General features: G+C 52.1%; 9 protein-coding genes across 9 annotated transcripts; 4 read left to right on the top strand and 5 right to left on the bottom strand.

The window, feature by feature from the left end:
* Positions 1 to 258: 258 nt before the first annotated feature.
* BZA70DRAFT_266119 (mitochondrial carrier domain-containing protein) lies at positions 259 to 1,618 on the bottom strand (the record flags this gene model as incomplete). The annotated part of the gene is made up of 2 exons (XM_064911007.1): positions 259 to 1,296; positions 1,400 to 1,618. 2 exons carry the CDS (start codon positions 1,616 to 1,618, stop codon positions 259 to 261), a joined length of 1,257 nt encoding a protein of 418 aa, XP_064769733.1.
* A 1,690-nt stretch (positions 1,619 to 3,308) lies between these two features.
* On the top strand, positions 3,309 to 4,621 carry BZA70DRAFT_112130 (uncharacterized protein). The gene is made up of 2 exons (XM_064909419.1): positions 3,309 to 4,064; positions 4,132 to 4,621. Exons 1-2 carry the CDS (start codon positions 3,479 to 3,481, stop codon positions 4,386 to 4,388), a joined length of 843 nt encoding a protein of 280 aa, XP_064769732.1. The 5' UTR covers positions 3,309 to 3,478; the 3' UTR covers positions 4,389 to 4,621.
* BZA70DRAFT_266117 (peptidyl-tRNA hydrolase PTH2-domain-containing protein) lies at positions 4,503 to 5,195 on the bottom strand (the record flags this gene model as incomplete). Its single annotated transcript, XM_064911006.1, has 2 exons — positions 4,503 to 4,841; positions 4,896 to 5,195. The coding sequence occupies 2 exons, from the start codon at positions 5,193 to 5,195 to the stop codon at positions 4,503 to 4,505; spliced, it is 639 nt and encodes a 212-aa protein (XP_064769731.1).
* Positions 5,196 to 5,552: 357 nt separating this feature from the next.
* On the top strand, positions 5,553 to 8,085 carry BZA70DRAFT_274892 (aspartate aminotransferase). Its single transcript, XM_064912050.1, has 5 exons — positions 5,553 to 6,151; positions 6,415 to 6,454; positions 6,527 to 6,577; positions 6,635 to 7,703; positions 7,766 to 8,085. Exons 1-5 carry the CDS (start codon positions 6,032 to 6,034, stop codon positions 7,800 to 7,802), a joined length of 1,317 nt encoding a protein of 438 aa, XP_064769730.1. The 5' UTR covers positions 5,553 to 6,031; the 3' UTR covers positions 7,803 to 8,085.
* Positions 8,086 to 8,088: 3 nt separating this feature from the next.
* Positions 8,089 to 10,597, bottom strand: BZA70DRAFT_294096 (SART-1 protein). Its single transcript, XM_064914429.1, has 2 exons — positions 9,926 to 10,597; positions 8,089 to 9,863 (listed from the first exon to the last, which is right to left on the bottom strand). Exons 1-2 carry the CDS (start codon positions 10,557 to 10,559, stop codon positions 8,449 to 8,451), a joined length of 2,049 nt encoding a protein of 682 aa, XP_064769729.1. The 5' UTR covers positions 10,560 to 10,597; the 3' UTR covers positions 8,089 to 8,448.
* A 633-nt stretch (positions 10,598 to 11,230) lies between these two features.
* BZA70DRAFT_274885 (kinase-like domain-containing protein) lies at positions 11,231 to 14,403 on the top strand. The gene is made up of 11 exons (XM_064912049.1): positions 11,231 to 11,503; positions 11,601 to 11,631; positions 11,694 to 11,790; positions 11,865 to 11,897; positions 11,965 to 12,092; positions 12,193 to 12,211; positions 12,274 to 12,315; positions 12,394 to 12,705; positions 12,766 to 12,901; positions 12,962 to 13,309; positions 13,372 to 14,403. The coding sequence occupies exons 1-11, from the start codon at positions 11,400 to 11,402 to the stop codon at positions 13,943 to 13,945; spliced, it is 1,824 nt and encodes a 607-aa protein (XP_064769728.1). The 5' UTR covers positions 11,231 to 11,399; the 3' UTR covers positions 13,946 to 14,403.
* BZA70DRAFT_274884 (putative alpha-1,2-mannosyltransferase) lies at positions 14,404 to 16,385 on the bottom strand. The gene has a single exon (XM_064912048.1). It carries the CDS (start codon positions 16,104 to 16,106, stop codon positions 14,832 to 14,834), a length of 1,275 nt encoding a protein of 424 aa, XP_064769727.1. The 5' UTR covers positions 16,107 to 16,385; the 3' UTR covers positions 14,404 to 14,831.
* On the top strand, positions 16,386 to 17,825 carry BZA70DRAFT_274881 (uncharacterized protein). Its single transcript, XM_064912047.1, has 5 exons — positions 16,386 to 16,655; positions 16,735 to 16,841; positions 16,893 to 16,983; positions 17,043 to 17,321; positions 17,376 to 17,825. Exons 1-5 carry the CDS (start codon positions 16,581 to 16,583, stop codon positions 17,415 to 17,417), a joined length of 594 nt encoding a protein of 197 aa, XP_064769726.1. The 5' UTR covers positions 16,386 to 16,580; the 3' UTR covers positions 17,418 to 17,825.
* On the bottom strand, positions 17,444 to 18,361 carry BZA70DRAFT_288161 (S-adenosyl-L-methionine-dependent methyltransferase; the record flags this gene model as incomplete). Its single annotated transcript, XM_064914014.1, has 5 exons — positions 17,444 to 17,608; positions 17,674 to 17,763; positions 17,825 to 18,022; positions 18,077 to 18,229; positions 18,308 to 18,361. The coding sequence occupies 5 exons, from the start codon at positions 18,359 to 18,361 to the stop codon at positions 17,444 to 17,446; spliced, it is 660 nt and encodes a 219-aa protein (XP_064769725.1).
* Between the last annotated feature and the right edge of the window lie 168 nt (positions 18,362 to 18,529).

Here is an 18,529-nt window from a genome sequence, read left to right as displayed (position 1 = left end):
CCATTCATTCTTTCGCTCTATCTATTCATTCTCTTGGTATCTGACACCGGAAAAGTGCCTCCTCGTATTGATACACCTATCGGCTTTCTTGCCCACCTCATCCATCTCTTCTACTGTTCTCACATCACAATTCAATACTCCTCCACCGGATCACATCTGCGACATCTCTTTATTACATATATACAACTGGCAACCATAACTCATACCACGTCATCTAAATCTACCTCTCGATACCCCCAGCACGTTTCGTTTTTAATACTATATGCCCAACACATGCTTCATCCGCTCGTAAACAAAGAAAGAACACGACGCCATCGGAATAACTTTGATATACCCAATCGTCAGTCCAACAAAAAACCCTCGCGCCCCATGCTGCTGGAAAATCAACCGCGCAGTCGACCCGATCCCGACCGCCTGCGAATTCTTAACCGCCCCGCTCACCTGCATCCGCCGCCGAATCACCTCGAGCGGATAACTCGCCGTCTGCGCAATCATCCCCGCCAGTCCGCCCGCCACGAGCTGCGCCCACGTCCGCAGCGGCACGCTGCGGTCCGTCGCTTGCTCGCCGTTCGTCACCGCGTACTTCGCCAGCAGCGACGAGCGGAAGATGTCGTGGATCTTGTCGTGGCTCAGGAAAGAGACGCCGGCGTAGGGAAGCATGCCGAGCACCGTCGGCGAGAAGCCGCGGTAGAAATTCGAGATCCGACCCGCGCGCACCACCGTCTCTGCTGATTCGCTCGCTGTTGCTGTTGATGTTGTTGATGCTCTTGTTGATGATGATGATAATGCTGATGATGATGATGCTGTTGCCGATGGTGATGATGACGATGAATTTAATGCTGATGATGTTGATGTTGTTGATGACTTTGACGGACGCGCCAACGGCCCCTCATAATAAATCTGCTTGCATATCCGCACAAAACTCGCCCGCTGATCCCTCCTTGTCTCATACGCCAGCCTCACCCTGATCAGCTCGAGCGGGTACGTGAAAAACACCGACGACACGCCCGCAAGCGACCCCGACAGCATCCGCCGAATGCTCGTTTCCTGGTCCGCGCTCGAAATCAGGACCGACCGGATCTGCTCGTACGCCACGAACTTGATCGCCGCGTAGGGGAAAATTCGCAGAAGCGTGGCCGAGTGGCCTTGGAACAGGCCGAGTACGCCGTCGGTGAGGTAGATTTCGCGTGCTGCGCGCCAGATGCCGAGACGCTTGCCGCTGAATTTGGCAAATTGCGGGCTCGAGGTTTGGAATAGGATCTTCACTCGGTCTAGAGGCGCGATTATACTCTTGGCCTATTCACGTAGAACGTCAGTATATCGAAATCAGCAGACCCAGCAAAAAACATATCCCATCACGTAATTCCCGTGATGGCCGAAAAATGAAGACAAGACATACCGCGCATCCAGCGAGCCCGCCGGCAAGCCCGCTCTTGAGCATGTACCCGTACGACCGTGTATTCTCGGTCGAGTAAGCCGAGGGTGTAGCCACGCCCTCCGAGTCACTCGCGATAGCACCCGCGTCTGACGGCGATTTTCCCACTCGTCTCGTGCCTGCTTCGCTTTTGCTGCCGCTGCCGCTGCCGCTGCTGCTTGCAGAAGTCAAGGCTAGCGTCATTGGTGGGTTGGTGTATCAGATGATGTCGAGGACTGTGATGACGGGGATCTAGAAGGTGATGGGTGGTAGTCCTGGAGGTTGATCGCCGTAGCTGAGAAACCGAGTCCGAGGTCAGCAGTCGGCGAAGATGGTGGATGTGCTCAAATCAGCAAAGCAGTTTAAAACCACGCACCGAAAAGATCACTCGAGTCTCAAGATGTGTACAAGTCTAGATACGAGGTTAGAGATAGTTACGGAGTCGGATGCATGCAAAACCTGCGAAAGGGCAAAGACAAAGAGTGCAAGCGTACCTCGAGAAAAAAAGTGTCTCGTCGGAATATCTGTTTTATCTCAGGAGGATAGCTGAGTCCACCAAGAGAGATAAAGACAGACGGTAGGTTCGGGAATAAACAAGAGACTTCAAGTCTCGACTCCGATCAGAAACAGTAGCCCGAAAACCGAAACAGAACAGGTTCGCTCTTCGTTCTCGTGCTGTGGAGTAAATCCGTTTGACCGCCCTCGCCGCTATTCACCAGACCCATTTCCTGAGCGCGGGGTTCTGCCTTCACTGTACGCTGCTGAAAACTCGAGGGGTTCAAACCTCCCGACGCCCCTAAACCTCCTCGGGTGTCTGCTGCATTACTAATCGACGACTGTCTGTCATGTGATTCGGCTGCTGTGCCAGCGCTGTGCTACTACTGTGTGCAAAGTGCTGGCGCCGGGCTTCCGACAGCGACGGGTGCTGACGTCATAATTTATCCGAGGTAGTTGGCAGCTACAGCAGTTCTTTGGTTCAGTCTACTGCTAGTGTCATGTCCAGAAGACTGCATCAGATTTCGCGTGGCTCGTTCGATATTCTGGCGAAGATCGCGATCGGTCGTTTTAAGTTGCGTGTCTTTGTAGACGCAGATGAGTACTGGTCAGAGACGAGGAGTAAGCATTTCGGGTTTATCTAAATCAATCATACTCCACCATGCCTTTCCAAGCAGGACACGCTACAGAAACAGACTGCTATAAAACTACACTCGGAAATCAATTGATACCTAGTCGCTTAGCGGTATGTCTCCTGAGAAGCTTAAGACGGCGACGTTCAGTTAATTCAGTATGATCATTCTCTTCGTAGCACGCTCAGTATTGAATCTTCTGCTGCAAAATAAGGTCAATTCTTGCAAGATATGAACAAGAAATATTTTCTACCCTTAAATAATAAAAAAAGTGCTGTGGATATTATCCTGGAAGGAAAGTGCACATATAAACTTAGATTATTACAACCACCAGACTTTCATCCGCTCACTCCATCTTGACAAAGAAAAATCAGACAAACAGTTTCAATTCAATTTTCGCCTCTTATAGAAAACGAAAAAAAAGACGTCAGAAACCCACAATCAAGATCGAAACGAAAGAATACGGATAGATCAAAGAAAGGGCGCGTAGAGTTTAGACAGACTCGCTCGATTCCAGACCCAGCCAGATCAATTTTCTCTGCTGTGTTCATTTTCTTGGGGATTTTCGGTTGCTCTGAAGAGTTCTGTATTTGCATTGTGTACACTGTATTGGTGTAGTTTAGTTCTAGTCTTAGTATAATTTACTAATATTTAATACTATTTCTTTTTTATAAAACCACGTTTTTGATCAGGACAAGTTGTGAAATCAAAGGGCGGTTTGAAAGGGAGGGTATAAACCTCTAACCTTATGCTAACTTCAATCACGTCCGTCAGCAGCCTTCCATCTTCCTGACGAAATCATCCAAAGCCCACCCGAATCGGATCAAATTGCATCAGCTCCAACCCAAATATCTCGATATAAAGGGGAAACCAGACTATTTTCAGTCTTTGCCTTGTGGAATTTCTGCTTTAATTTACAAATCAAGCAACTCGGAAAATGTCTTCAGCTTTGGCGATTAGGAGACTCGTCTACCGGCCTAGTCAGCTACAATGCCAGTCTGCGCGCATTCTACCACAGATCATGCGCTGTAACCGCAGATCACAGCCGTTGCTCTCGTCATCGTTTTCCTCGTCGGCGGCGGCGAAGAGCAGTCTACCTGCCGCGCCGTTTTCGGCCGTGCTCGGCGCGCGTTCCTCGCGTGCGCTGTTCCGGCTCGTGAGTATGAGCAGGAATCTGTTATCGCGACCGCTGGGCGGACCGACTGGTGAGAACGCCGCGCTGCAAAGAGCAGGTCGCGTACGATTCAACTCGACGAAGGCGCCCGAGGCAGCAAAGAAGCAGGCGCCGCCGCCGGCGGCGAAGAAAGAGTCGCGCCTGAAGCAGCTGACGAAGAAGTACGGCTGGCCGATCGTCTGGATTTATCTCGGTCTCTCGGTTTTGGATTATCCGGTGTGTTTTCTGGTTGTGCATATGCTTGGGCAGGAGAAGATTGGCGAGTTGGAGGATACGGTTGTTGAGTTCCTCGAACCGGTTACTTCGAAGATTCGAGATGCTTTGGTTAAGGCTGGGCTGGCAAAAGAGAGTATGTTTGAGTTTATCTTTATTTTCTGTTGATTTGAAACTAACCGAGAGTGTTATTCGTCTTCTAGAAGCACAGGACATCGTCACTCCGCTACCAGGCTCCGACGCGGCCGCTAAAGCCCACAAGGCCTCAATATGGACTGAGCTCGTGATTGCGTACGGCATCCACAAGAGTCTACTCGTCTTCCGCATCCCTCTGGCGGCAGCAATCACTCCGCCGATCGTCAAGTGGGGATCGAAGCATTTCCCGCGCCTGTTCAAGGCCGGACCGAGGTTTGGCGTCAAGGCAGACGACAAGCACCGGTTTGGCAGCGGGCTTATGTAAAATAGAGAATTTAGTAGAAGATATATATGCTGCATGAATATGATTTCTGATATTATCTGATTGAAATGCTTTTGGTGGGTTTCGTGACTATCGTACATATTGCGGTTTAAAAGTCTAGTAGAGCTTGAGATCACCAGTGATCTGATCGAGCTTATTCTTCGGTGCCGGGCCGAGTCCAAGAACAGTAGCCGACCCAGCCGCGATCTGCGTCCTTCCCGCGTCGTGGATGAGACAGTGCGTAATACCGACGGACTCGGCCAGAGCCTGGAGAAGCAGCAACGAGTCCTCGCCCTTGGTCTGGACGGTAATTTTAGGTTGCCCGCTGCGTTCCCATATGCGGACGGTGTTGGGGATGCTCATGCTCGCGCGCTTGTAGCAGCCGAGGGCAGCGTGGCAGCATTGCGCGGCAGCTTTTCCTTTGGTCATGCCGAGGTCGGTTCGGACGACGAGGATCTGGAAGAGGGGTTAGTATGTGTGCGGAGGGATAGTCGAGGGGCTTGGACGAACCATTTTGTGTTCGACAAACATGTCGAAAGGAGAAGCGTCTTTGATGTTGTCGGGGGCACTTTCGCTGTCATAGTCTGAGTCGTCATCGGTGTACTCTTCGTCGTCGTCGTCGTCCTCCTCTTCATCCTCTTCCTCCTTCTCCGATTCAGTGACAGTTTTTCGCTTTGACCGCTTAGACCGATGCTTTGCAGACGCAGCAGGAGCCAGCAGCGTTCTCGAGCAGATTGCCGCACCAAGGACAAAACCCGCAAGACCGGCGGTGACGTACTTTATTGAGTCTGAGGACAGCTGTGGCAGCATTGTTGGATGGCTATGGTTATTGAGTGCTGTGGTAGAGTAAAATGTTGAATTGACTGCGGCTCCTGTAGGTCGATTTAAGGTTGGGTGTGTAAGAGATGACATAATACGGGATTGTCCGTCGAGACTACACCATCGAGCGGATGGGATCGCGAGTTCGGAAGAGAGCACTGGATAGTAATGCCAAAAGCAATGGGCAGTAATGTGACTGCAACAGAATACGATAGACTACAGTAGACTACAGCACACTACTACTACAACAACAACAACGACAACAGCAACAACCAACTGCGGTCTCTACGATCCTCGATCTGACCGGATAAAAGAAGACAAAAGTAGAATAAATTATCAATTATCGACTCTCCTTTGGGCCACCCGCAGTCCTCCTCCAGCACCGGCACCGGCACCGGCATATAGGCGAGTCTCGGCGATAAACCCTTTTGCTCCCCTCCTCCGTCCACGCTGTTCAGCGCTCTTCCTCCTCCTCCTCTCCCTCCGCCTGGCCTCTTCGCGGTCCTGCTGTCCGCCGCGATAATAAACCGGGTGAGAACAATGCCGGTCTCTCCCAGCTCCTTCTGTTTTAATTGTCCGTGTGCGCCGGGTAGGTGCCCCACGCTGCCTCAATGAGTCGTGCGGGACCGGGAAATCTCGGCGCACGGAAGACTCGGGCGGGTAACCTTCTGCAGTCCGCAAGCTGAGCTCTCGGTCTCCGAACCATCCTTCAATCAGCCTACAAGAACCCCGCTTTTCCCTCTTCCTGCCCGCTGCCCCTCCTCCTCCTCCTTCACCACCCTCGTCCTCCTCCTCTTCTGCATCTTCCTCATCCTCTCTTCACTGCAATGTCAAACATCCTCGCCCGTAGAGCCTCCGTCGCCGCAGCCCGCGCAGTAGCCTCCCCTCGTCTGCGTCTCGGCTTGATCTCTCCACTCGCCTCGGTCGCTCGGCGTTCAAACTCGGTCGTATGTCCATTCCCCCCTCTCTCCCTCTCCCTGCCGCCCTCTCCTGCCTCTGCCGCGCTCCGTCTCTTCTTCGGATCACCTGCACTCGCAGGACCGGCGCCCAGACTCCTCTGCGCCGCGCAATTGATCTCGACGCTCGTCGCACGCGCTTCCGGATCACGAATTTACCACCGCGTGTGCGCGCTTCTCGTTCCGTCCTGCGTCGTGTCTAGACCGCTTCTTCCTTTCCTCCGGTCGGAATCGCTAACGTCCCCTTCTCCTAGTTTGCCAAAATCCCCCAGGGTCCTCCCGATGCCATCCTCGGTATGCTGTCCTCTACAATGCTTTTTTATAAACCATTCCTGTTCCGCATGTGACTAACCTCTTCTCGCGCAGGCATTACCGAGGCTTTCAAGGCCGATTCTTTTGCTGAGAAGATTAACTTGGGTACATATCGTCTTCTACCATTCTACATCTCTTGTATCTGCTAACCTGATTGCGTAGGTGTTGGTGCTTACCGTGACGATGCCGGAAAGCCCTACGTCCTGCCGTCGGTGAAGGAGGCCGAGCTCCGTCTCATCCAGCAGATGCTCGACAAGGAGTACGCCGGCATCACCGGTGTCCCTGCCTTCACCAAGCACGCCGCTACTCTTGCCTACTCGCCCGAGTCCAAGGCGATCAAGGAGGACCGTCTCATGATCACGCAGTCCATCTCCGGCACCGGCGCGCTCCGAATCGGAGGCGAGTTCCTCGCAAAGTGGTACCCGCACGGCAAGACCATCTACGTGCCCAACCCTACCTGGGCCAACCACGGCGCCGTCTTCCGCGACTCTGGCCTCGAGGTCCAGACCTACCGCTACTACGACAAGAGCACGATCTCGCTCGACATCGACGGACTCCTCGAGGACCTCAACACCATCCCCAAGAAGTCGATGGTCCTCCTCCACGCCTGCGCTCACAACCCGACCGGTGTCGATCCTACCCCTGAGCAGTGGAAGATGATCGCCGAGGTCATGAAGAAGAACGAGCTCTTCCCGTTCTTCGATATGGCCTACCAGGGCTTCGCCTCGGGCGACGCCGACAAGGACGCCTTCGCGCTCCGATACTTTGTCGAGCAGGACTTTGAGCTCGTGCTCGCGCAGTCGTTCGCCAAGAACATGGGTCTCTACGGCGAGCGTGTCGGCGCCTTCTCGCTCGTCACCGCCTCGCCCGAGGAGAAGAAGCGCGTCGACTCGCAGGTCAAGATCACCGTGCGCCCGCTCTACTCGAACCCGCCCGTGCACGGCGCGCGCATCGCGGCCGAGATCCTCGGCGACGAGAAGCTCAACGCGCAGTGGCTGGCCGAGGTCAAGGGCATGGCCGAACGCATCATCTCAATGAGAACGTTGTTGAGAGACAACCTCGAGAAGCTCGGCTCGCCCCGCGACTGGTCGCACATCACCTCCCAGATCGGCATGTTTTGCTACTCGGGCCTGACCCCTGAGCAGGTCGACACGCTCCGCACCGAGCACTCTGTCTACCTCACCCGCGACGGCCGTATCTCGATGGCCGGTGTCACGTCGAAGAACGTCACGTATGTCTTTTCTTCTTCACACCTTGCCCTGCATAGTATTCATTTCTAACATCTTTGTTTAGTCGCCTTGCCGAGTCCATCTACGCCGTCACCAAATAAGTAATTCCTGCATTACACCACCAACTCAACCGAGCGTGAACACTGCAATGCTTGCAAATATATACGAAAAAGCTCAAGAAACATGCAATGTTTTACGATCCGGCCAAACGAAAATCGGTCCTTCTTTTCTCATTTTTCTCCTTCCTCTTTTAGATATTTTTCTTACTTTCTTTTATCCACGTTGATTGATTGTTCTCCCGTTTTCGGGAAATAATACAGAACAGGACGGGGGTATATGCTAACTGGCTTATCATTTACCTCTCGTCCTTTATGATCTGAACAGTTTCTATGATCCAGCCGATTTATTATTTGTAGATACACGAGATCCGTAAACGACAAACTACACCCACCTTAATGTACAATATACTTACCCCACCAGCGACACAGGCAGAAGAATAGAAAAAGAAAAAACTGCTGGAAAAGAGCAGAATTGACGACGCAGCAATGACTATAGTAGAATGAAACGGGAGAACCGATATTATCTTTTCTTTCGTCTCGAAAAAAGAGATAGAGATGAAATACCTTTTGATTCTTTCTCCGGCGCTGCGAATAGTTGGACCGGCTGCTAAGATAACTGATCACTTCTCTCATTTCGGTCAGTCAAGAGATGATAAGGCCAGATCAAACGTCTCTTTCGCGAGGGAGATTATGAGAAAAGGGATTTACTCTCCTTCTTGCGCTCGTCCGCAATCTTCTTCAATTTCTTCTCCGTCTTTTGCTTTCCTGAGCCCTTGCCATGGAACTGATGCGACAGATGCTTAAACGCCTCCTTCGTCGTCATCGTCCGACCAAACTCATCCTTATACTCCAGCTTCACGTCCGGCTTGTAATCCTTAAACCGCTTCATCGCATCCCGTCCTTCCTGGATCTGCCGCGCAGTGTTCTCCCGCTGCGCCGCGTCCTCGCGCTCCCGCTGCGTCAGGCCGTCGTACTTGCCGCTCCGCCGGTCCGCTTCGCGCTGCGCCTTCAGCTCGACCTCCGCCAGCGCGCGACGCCGCGCCATCTCGGCTTTGAACTGCAGGTTCTCGCGCTGGATCCGTTGGCGCTCGAGGTCTTGTGCGTCGGGGGTCTTGAGCAGACCGCGCGAGCGGAGCATCGAGAGCGTGGCGCCTAGGCCTACTGAGATTTCGGGTTCGTCGCCAAGACCGGTGGGTACGTCGTCGTCGTCTTCAGCGTCCTTGTCACTAGCGTTACCATCTTTCTCCTCTTCCTTGATGTGAGAGCTTTCAAGGTAAGGGTCGGCGTTTTCCATCTTGACGTCGTCGTCCTCGTCTTTGACCACCGTCTCCTGCTGCTCTGCCAGACCTTCGGCAGCCATCTTCTCAAGCCTTTGCCGATCCGCTTCCTCGTCCGCAAGACTGTTGCCGACCGTACCCACAAACTCAGTCATATCGTCGATAACCAGCTCGCCGCCCTCGCCTGCGGCGGGTTCATCTTCAACGCCGGCTGCCGCTGCTGACTGTTCGCGTATGGACTGCGCGAGCATCTCGGGCGTGATGAACTGTGCTTTTTTCTTTTTCTGGATCGCCCGTCGTTGCTTCGTTAGCAGCGCTTGCAGATCTTCGTCGTCTTGCTCAATGATGTCGCCTTCCATATCCGGCATCACGACGTCGTTATCGCCGTCCCGCACGGTTGCTTCGTCGTCGTCTTCGTCGCGCTGGCGCCGCCGACCATTCTTTGACCCCTTCTTTGCTTTCTTTGGCTTCTTCATCTTGACAGGCTCCGCAGGCATGTAATCCGAGCTCGTCGTGACCGGGATATCATAATCCAGTGACACCCTGATCTTTCCCGGATTCGCCTCGTCCGCAGCTTTTTGCTTGACCTGGTCCGCGCTCATGATTTTGTTTTCCAGCGAAATGACCTCGCTATCGAGTGTAAAGAATTTCTTGCTCGAACTCACGCCGGAGTCCTCTTCGAGCGCTTCCTCGTACCTGCTCAGCACGCCGGACTTGCCGTCGTCTTCGTCTTCAAAGCCAGAGTATTTTGCCTTTCGCTTGCGGCTTTCAATGTTCTTTGCCAGCTTTGCTTTTTCTTCGAGAGCTTGTGATACAAGTTCGTCTTCTGTTTTTCCAAAAAGAGTTAGTGATGAAGTAGATTGGCAAAGATAATATTTGAATACGTACCCGCATCGTCCAAGACATTGCTGTCTTTCAGCGTCAAGATCACTTCTTCCTGACCAGCGATATCAGCAAGATCATGCCCGACTTTAAGCCCTCGCAAATCGCTCGCCGAATACTCAGGCTTTGACTCCTCTTCTTCCTCCTCGTCTGCAGGCACGGAGATCTTGAACTTCTTCTTTGCCTTCTTGACCCAGCTCTTGGCGTCGACATCGTCGGCATCATCTTCGTCACCCAATCCCTTGCCATCTAGGAACCGCAATCTCTCGATCCGCTCCTTCGATTTCTGGATCCGTTTCCGCGCCGCCTCGGCATCAGCCAGCATCCGCTCTTGTTCATATTTAGCCTTCCAGTTCGCCAGCGCCTGCTCGTCCGAATCAGGCGCTGGAGCGGAATCTCCCGCAGACGCATCGTCTCCAGGCACGGGAATCGGCCGCAGCCCAAGCTTGATACGGAGCTTGTTTGTGTCTTCGATCGAAAGCGACGATTCATCGAGAGAATCTCCAGTGGCGGCAGCGCGGGGCTCCTTTGCTGACTCTGTCGGAGTGCTGCTGCTGCTGTCGGTTGGAATCGGGCGGAGACCGAGCTCTATGCGCCGCTTGTTTGTCTCCTCGAGCGAGAGAGAGATCTCTTCGGCCATTTCGCGGTTGTGAGGATGAGAAGAGCAGCAATGGCTTTGGTAAGATTTTGGTTTTGCTCTGCGCAAGTTGTGGTAGACCCAGATTCCCAATTACCACAAACCCCACTCACCGCTTACATACACGTGACCGAAATACGCTTCGGCGCAGATGACGTAGATGCGTGCGGCACAGAAGAGAAACCCCCTGAAAACGGTCCGCACGCGACAGGAATGTTTAGCAAGTGCCCGAATTGGAATAGCGCAGCAGCGTCGCGGTCACACCGGATCAGCAGCTGGGTCCGAGATTCCGGCACGAAGTGGCAGAAACAAGGACTTGGAATGTTTGGGTTACGGAGAATGCGCGAGCCCTGGTTGGTGGGCTGTTTGGTTGTTTTGTTGTTAGGTGCGGGCGGGCACGGCGGGAGATGCCGGTGCCAAAGCAAGAACAAGTTCAGTGGCGGTCAGGTAAATTAGAAGGCGGCCAATTTGCTGGGCGGCGATGAGGATAAACAGCCAACATAAACCGAAGGACTGAAGGCAGAAAAGTAAGAAAAAGCTCAGGGACGTGCGTTTTTGTCATAATTGAAGTTTGAAGTTTGGTTTTGGGCCGCGTTGGTCGGAGTCGGACCTGCGGACGGAAGAATCTTAATAAAGCTCTCTTGTTTACTTCTTTCCATCTTATAACTTCCTCTCTCGCAAGCCTCCCCTTCCTTCCCATCCCGCTCTTCTCTCTCTTTCCCTCCCATTCTCCTCCTCCACCACCCTCTCCCCCTCCTGATCTCCTCTTCCTGCTCTTCCCGGCCCGTCGTATGCCGTGCATGAGGCCGGCAATCACACTCGCCTAAAGCTTCCGCCATCCCCATGTCGTCAGCCGTCGTCCCCCGGGCGCTGTCTGCCGATCAGTTTATGCTGCTCGAGCAGCTAGGCAATGGCAGCTTCGGCGTTGTCTACCGGGCCATATACAAGTCCGTCTTTCTTCTTTGTCTTTGTTTATGTGTCTGCTTTGGTCGCGTACGCTGTGGCTACGATACTGGATACTAACCGCAGTCTTTGATCTCATAGGGAGACAGGCGATATCGTCGCAATAAAACAAGTCAGTACCGCCGATCTTTTGCTTCTCGTTGTACTCTGACTGACATTCTCTTTGCTTGCAAGATCGATCTCGAATCCAGTGAAGATGATATCGCAGAAATACAAATGGAGATCGCGCTGCTCAGCGGTTGCGACAGCAATCATGTTACAAAATACTACGGTTAGCCACTTCCGCGACGCTTCAGTACAAGCTGATTGGTATCTGATTCTAACCACTGTATCCGATTCTTACAGGCTGCTTTGTTAACCGATACAAGCTTTGGATCGGTATGTTTCTTATTTTTAGTTGTCCGGCTGGTCTCAGATCAGATCTCTAATTAGCTTCCTCTCGCAGTCATGGAGTATCTCGCCGGTGGATCCGCCTTGGACCTACTCAAACCCGGCCCTTTTACAGAGCAGCAAATTGCCATCGTTTGCAAGGAACTGTTGATCGGTCTCGCATATTTGCATAGCAACGGAAAGGTGGGTCCCCCTTACTCCCCCTTTTTTTTAATGCGTATCTGCGTTTTTTCCTGCCTACGCGAAATCACTTGTGCTGACGTGTTCTTTGATTCATCAACAGATCCATCGAGATATAAAAGGTACGCGCGATCAATCAACCTACAATCCATCTCATCTCAAATATACTGATCAAAAACTATAGCCGCGAATATCCTACTTTCGTCCGACGGCGATGTGAAACTAGGTATGTCTACTGCGCACAGATCACAGATTCAGCTTTGAGTTCTCGTACCCCTAACACTTTGCTTTTGTTTTGATATAGCCGACTTCGGCGTCGCCGCTCAATTATCGAATAATCTATCACGAAGAAATACCTTTGTGGGCACGCCCTTTTGGATGGCCCCGGAGGTGATCAGACAGGAAGCCTATGATTTCAAGGCTGATATCTGGTCACTCGGCATCACTGCTATCGAACTCGCCCGAGGAGAACCACCGCTGTCCGAGTACCATCCTATGAAGGTTCTGTTTCTGATTCCGAAAGCGCAGCCACCTGTACTGGAGGGAAAATTTAGCAAGGAGTTTAAAGATTTCGTAGCTCAGTGCTTGATCAAAGACCATACACGACGACCGTCAGGTGTGCAGACCCTAGTTCCATATAGCATCTATGCAGCAGCTAACTTCATTCTCTGTTTAGCAAAACAACTGCTCAGACACAAGTTTTTTAGAAATGTCGGCAACCCAATTGATCTCCGAGCGCTTATAAATCGCAAAGAAGTGTGGGAGGGACGAAGAGTAGACCGTCCAAAGCCCAAGCTTTACGAAGAGACAATGTGCGTATACAGAGTTCAGCAGCAAATTATTGGGCAAACTTGACTAACAATAACATACAGAGGAACAATTAGCTCGTTGGTAGACGGAACCGTCGACGAGTGGTCGTTCACGGTAGATAAGCCGCCTCAGCAGGCAGTGCAAGTGTCGGAGAACGAGATCACGGACGAGATTTCGATAGAAAAGGTCGCGCGGCAGAATCCGTCGCTGTATCGTCGCGACCGGGCTCACACGCAAAACTCTTCGCAGAGATCGGTCGGTGCGGCAGCTAGTATTTCCGAACAGCTGGGTCGGATGAGCGTCTCATCGTCTAATTCTGATGAAGACCGACATCGTACTATCCGAGCTAGAAGCAGTCATAAGGATTCCCGGAGATCCATACTTCAGTCTTCTATGCGCATAGATTCGGAGTGAGTTTTAGTATTTATTTTTTGAGGATGTGTATCGTATAGCTGCTAACGTTTAGCTCTAGTCGACAACGTACGCTCAAACCACGACAGCACCTGCGAGAAGCACCGAATGCTGCAAATGTCCTGTCAAATGAAGTATCGTCAGCGCTACGGGACAAGCCAAGCGAGGAGAATGCACCACTTCCCGTTCTTGCCCTGTCGGACAAGGCCAGATACGGAAGGCTATTGTTTTCAGAGGCTGTTGAAGGCGTGGTCGAGAAGATCGAGCTGAAGCCCGGCGTGAGCGCAGCCGAGCTCGATGCGGCAAACAAGTTCTCGAGTGCGTGGAAAGCTTTGGACGCTTGTGATCCCGAGGCGGAGTTCTGGATTATGAAGACTATAATCTCGAAAATTCAGGCCCATGAGCAGTTGAGTTCTGTATTTGTCGAACCGAAAGAGCAGCATGATGATAGTGTCAAGAGCTCGACACGAACGAGTAGGTCATCGAGCGTGGCGTCCTCGAATTCGTCTAGTTCTCAGGGGAAGGAATCCGGAGTGCAAAAGACGCTGCCGATCATTCCAAAGAGGTCGCAGATCGAGCAGCTGCTTTACGCTAGATGGCTGGAAGGGTTGCGCGAGCGTTGGCCCGAAGTCTAGAAGTTCAATTTTGCTATAGTGACATGATTGTGGCACTTTGGCACTGAATTCGTTTCTGTTTTTGTTTTTGTTTGTTTTGTTTTGTTTTGTTTTCATGATATGTCATGTTTGCTTTTCCAACGTCATATGGCTAAAGGTACTAGCCATTTATATGAAAGGAAGGTAAGGTGTTCTGGTCCAGGTCCAAAGGCGCATGCTACCAGGATTTTTTACTCTATATGAGGAATCTGATTTATGTTTTGTATGTGAATGAGTCGAGCCGCGATTTATTCCCTAGCCTCCCGTCTGATTTAAGAAGAAGGGCGGAGAGGGGAGCGCGCGAAAATGATTAAAGGTGTAGCACGTTGCTACTATGATTGCAAATCCTGCATCAATGGTTTGATTTTTTATGTTTTATTTTATATTTGGTTCTTGTAAGTAGTTTTCTGAACAATTTCTCTTTTTCGTCGTTTATATGAGGTTGTAGACTCGTAGGATTAGTTTTGTTGGTTCTATAGTGTAGAAGCTTAGGACCAGACAGCGAATGCTCTCTCCATTGAATATTCAAAAACACACACACGCATACACTCCCCACCCCACCACGCGCACACAACTCTAGATACAACCTATTAAACAACAAACAACAAAGACAAGGCAAGCGAGAGAAAAGAGATGTGAAGAAAGATGTCGATATGAAAACGAGGGCCAATGAAACCATGACTGGGAGAGCATGGAGATCATATATTTTACAAACGCCCTAAGCAAAGCGAGTACAGGGAAGGAAGAAAAGTATAAATATATATATGTGGATATTATGAGGAACGGATATGGGACATGAAGATGACGAGGATGAGGAAGATGATGAAGGCGAATGATGGATGCAGGACCGAGAGTGCTGCAGAGATAACTAGTCCGCATGGGCGTATTTGAAGAAATTGTTGATGCAGTTCTCGGGGTTCATGCTCGGCGTGGTGACGAAGCGGCCTGCTTTGCAGCCGCGGCATTTGTTTGATGAAGGACAGTTGTAGTAGGGCTGGTGGAGGTAGCCGATGTCCTTGAACCAGTGGATCTTGCTCTGGTCGAGGAACAGACCGAGGCCGACGCTGTGCACCGGGGCGTCGCCCCAGCGCTCGTAAAAGAAGCCGCCGGCCTGATCGAGGTACTCAAAGTACTTATCGTAGGCTTCTGATCTGAAGAAGTTCATGTCTCCGATCTCAAAGTTGCTCCAGAAATGGCATGTCGAGTAGCCGTTTGCGATGCGGTGGTGGTTCGGGCGGGAGTTGCCGTCGACGAGCCAGGCGAGGGAGTTGTTGGGGTGCAGGTACTCTGGGTGTTTTGCGACGAACTCGAGCGTCGTCGGCCACAGCGTTCGTATGCTTTGCGGGGCGTCGTAGATGTTGATGACGTAGCCGTAGGTCTTGTCGTTGTCCTCCATGTAGCGGAAGACGTCGTAGTCTATGCTGCAGAAATAGCGCGTGTTTGGCTCGACGCGCCAGTACCAGCGCACGTCCTTGAGCGCGGGGTGCTTGTAAAACATGCCGGAGTTCCATCGACACATGCGGTGGTAGCTGCCCATCTGGGCGTACATGATGTTGTCTTCGACGAGGATCTTGTTTGAGACCTCGGTGATGTCGTTGTTGATCCACTCGGGCGTGTCCCAGTGTTCTCTCGGGATCGTCTCGAACCTGCACTCGGCTTTTGTGGCGGCCCGCACCTGCCTTTTGAACACGTCCGAGAAGGGTTTGTCGTTAAAGAAAGTCCATGGGTAGTTGAACTTGGAGTTGAACGTGCGCTCGACGTCGCGCATGGTGCCGAGCAGTCCCTTGAGCTCGTTATTGCGCACGAGAACGAGCAGGGTAGCGTTCGCACGCGGCGCGTCGTCAGTTGCGCGCGTCAGGATGCCGACAGGCTCGTCGACGTCGTCGAGCAGGGGATTGCTGGTGATCACATTCTTGACTGCGAGCTTTTCTGGCGTCGCGCCGAGATACTCGGGAAGCTGGTCGCCTCTGAAGGCGGTCACGGGCGCTGCCTTTTTCGTGCCGGCCGCGGCGGCAGCAGTGGTTTCTTCGGCGGCAGACTCTGGACGATGGAGGAGGAGTATCAGGGCGGCGACGGAGACCAGGGCGACAAGTGTCAAGACGGGTGTCCGCGCCCACAGCCGCGCCCGCTGAGTCAGCCTCATGACGGCAACAGTACAAAAGCCGTAGCGGACAGGGAGACGGGAGCTTGAGCAGGAGGCAGTCGGGAGATTGCGTGTGGAGGAGGCGCGATTGGGGGAGGAGAGCGAGTGGAGTGGTTTGCGGTTGAGAGCGGTGCGGGTTTTTTAATGGCTGAGTCGAGGAAGACGCAGAGGGATTGACAGCGCTGACGGGGAGGAGGGGTTTGTGTCTGAGTCACTGTCCTGCAGAGCAGAGAAGATAAGAAGAAGAAGATGAAGATATGAAGAAGAGTAAGAAGACTCTTGTATTTCTGTGCAAACAACAACAACAGCAGCCAAACCAGCTCTCGGCCGGTCGCCTGCAGCAACTCGTCGGAGCCGAGATCCTTCGCGAGGTTACGTCAGCGGTCGAGTTAAGCTTTCGACGCTCAGGGGCCGCGTTGCCTTTGTCTCTGCTCCGAGCGGGTTTGTTTACCCTTCGCCAACCACCGCCCGAGTATGGACCACACCCCGGCCGCGGCCGCGCGTCGCCAGATCGCGGAGCTTGTTGGACGTTTGGCTGGGATATCGCAGGTGAGCCAGTGCTGCGCTGCTGCTGTGCGTGTGTGTGTGTGTGTGTACTGCGACTGACGTACGTGTACGTGAATACTAGACCTCGCATCCTCGCGCGTTCAAGCGTGTACGCGACCGCGCCATCGCCACCGCAGAGACAAAGTACCGCTCGCCAGACAAAGACGCGGTACGCGAACGTGCGTATGGGTGTGTAGTCTGCTGATGGATATTGTACTGGGTTGGCCTAACATCAGGTAGACTTGTTGAAAAATACAGCGTCGTGGCTCGCGACGATCTCAGCGACGCGCTCAAAGAGAGACTTGATCTGCTCTTCACCGTCGATTCGGAGGTGTGTACCGGCTTTTACTAAATACTCATATTCATACTCATACTCATATCTCTCTGCAGAACACCATTTCCACACTAGCAGTCATCCTCGATCTCGCGCAGGCCACTGCATTGCAGAAGCCGCTTCCAGACGCCATTGTCAACCCACCGCCCAAGGCTGCAGATATCGCGCCCGAAATAGCATGGCGCGAGATCTTGCGCAATGAGCCGCTTGAAGGTGACCACTGGAATACGCCTACCTATGAAGACGATTCCGAGGAGGACTTTTCCGATGCTGAGGCGGAGCAGACGAACGCAAGCCCCTCACCTGAGCAGTCTGCTGCTGTACCGCAGCACGAGGTAGGTCACTTTCGTCTCTCTCGTTTAGTAAAAGCGTGCTGACAAGATCTACAGGACGAGAGCGACTACGAGTCCATTGATTTCCGACTTCGATGATCCAATCCAGTCTATTCAACTACATTCTACTTTTGCAGCACATAGCCAAAATAGTCAAACGACCCGCTCGAATCCGACAGCGTCTCCGTCTCCATCTTCCAGTACGGCCGATCTATTATTAGCCGCGCGAAATGCGGTTGCCGGTACGAGATGTAAAGCATCCGGCCGGTTGGTTTTAGGACTCGGTTCGTCTGTTGAGGTTGTTAGCAGTGCTTGATCGATATCAAGATGAGAAGATGCTCTAGGACTAGCTCACCTCGTCCATGTACTTCAATGCCGACTCTTTGATGTCTTCAGGGATAGTCCAGATCGATCCGGTATAGCTCAGGAATGCATCGAGTGTTCCCTAAACCCGCAGATTACCAAATTAGCAAATAGCAACATAATATCTCCACAATACACCTTACCTTATCAATAGCAATGTCAAACTCTCCGTCCTTGAACTCCTTCATGTCCCTCACATCCATCACATGCCACGTCATCTCGGGCTGGTCCTTGTGCAGTTCTGCCATTTGCGCGATGCAGACGTCAGAGTAGTCAACGTTGGTGATGTTTTTCAGACCGGAGTCGTAGAGATCTTTTGATAGTGTCTGCAGAAAAAGCGCCTCGTAAGTCGAATGAATAAAATACAGAGAAAAAGAAAGAGAGATGAGACTTACGCTGTTCCCGCAGCCTAGCATTAAGATCTTCAGACTGCTTCCAGTACCCTCATTATCCCACGAAATATGCTTCCTAAAAAACGGTTCTAGATCCTTAAATGTCTTGAACCAGTCGAACGTCTTTGCTTCTCCGTCTTTCTGGTATCTTGTATCCTGTACGCCAACAACTTGTTAGAAAGCAGTCAAGGTGAGATGAGATGAGATGTCGCTCGAGAGGGACTTTTGACTCACCCAGTACTCCTTCGTCTGCAGCTTGTCAACCTCCGATAGCTTCAAGTCTGCCATTTCTTCCTCCTCTTCTTTTCTTCTATTTCTATTTCGGTTTCTCAATTAAGACCAAGATCCTCTGAATAAAACATAAATCTCCCAAATCTTTTCCAACGTGCGGCGCTCTGATCAGCGCGGCTTGGCCTCCTCGGCGTGGGTTTCCATCGAATCCGATAACCACGTTCG

The sequence above is a fragment of the Myxozyma melibiosi genome, assembly GCF_037950935.1.
Source record: "Myxozyma melibiosi strain Phaff 52-87 chromosome Unknown BZA70scaffold_2, whole genome shotgun sequence".
NCBI classification, from domain to species: domain Eukaryota; kingdom Fungi; phylum Ascomycota; class Lipomycetes; order Lipomycetales; family Lipomycetaceae; genus Myxozyma; species Myxozyma melibiosi.
Note: the sequence above shows the minus strand (reverse complement) of the source record. Positions and strands in the feature narration are given on the sequence as shown.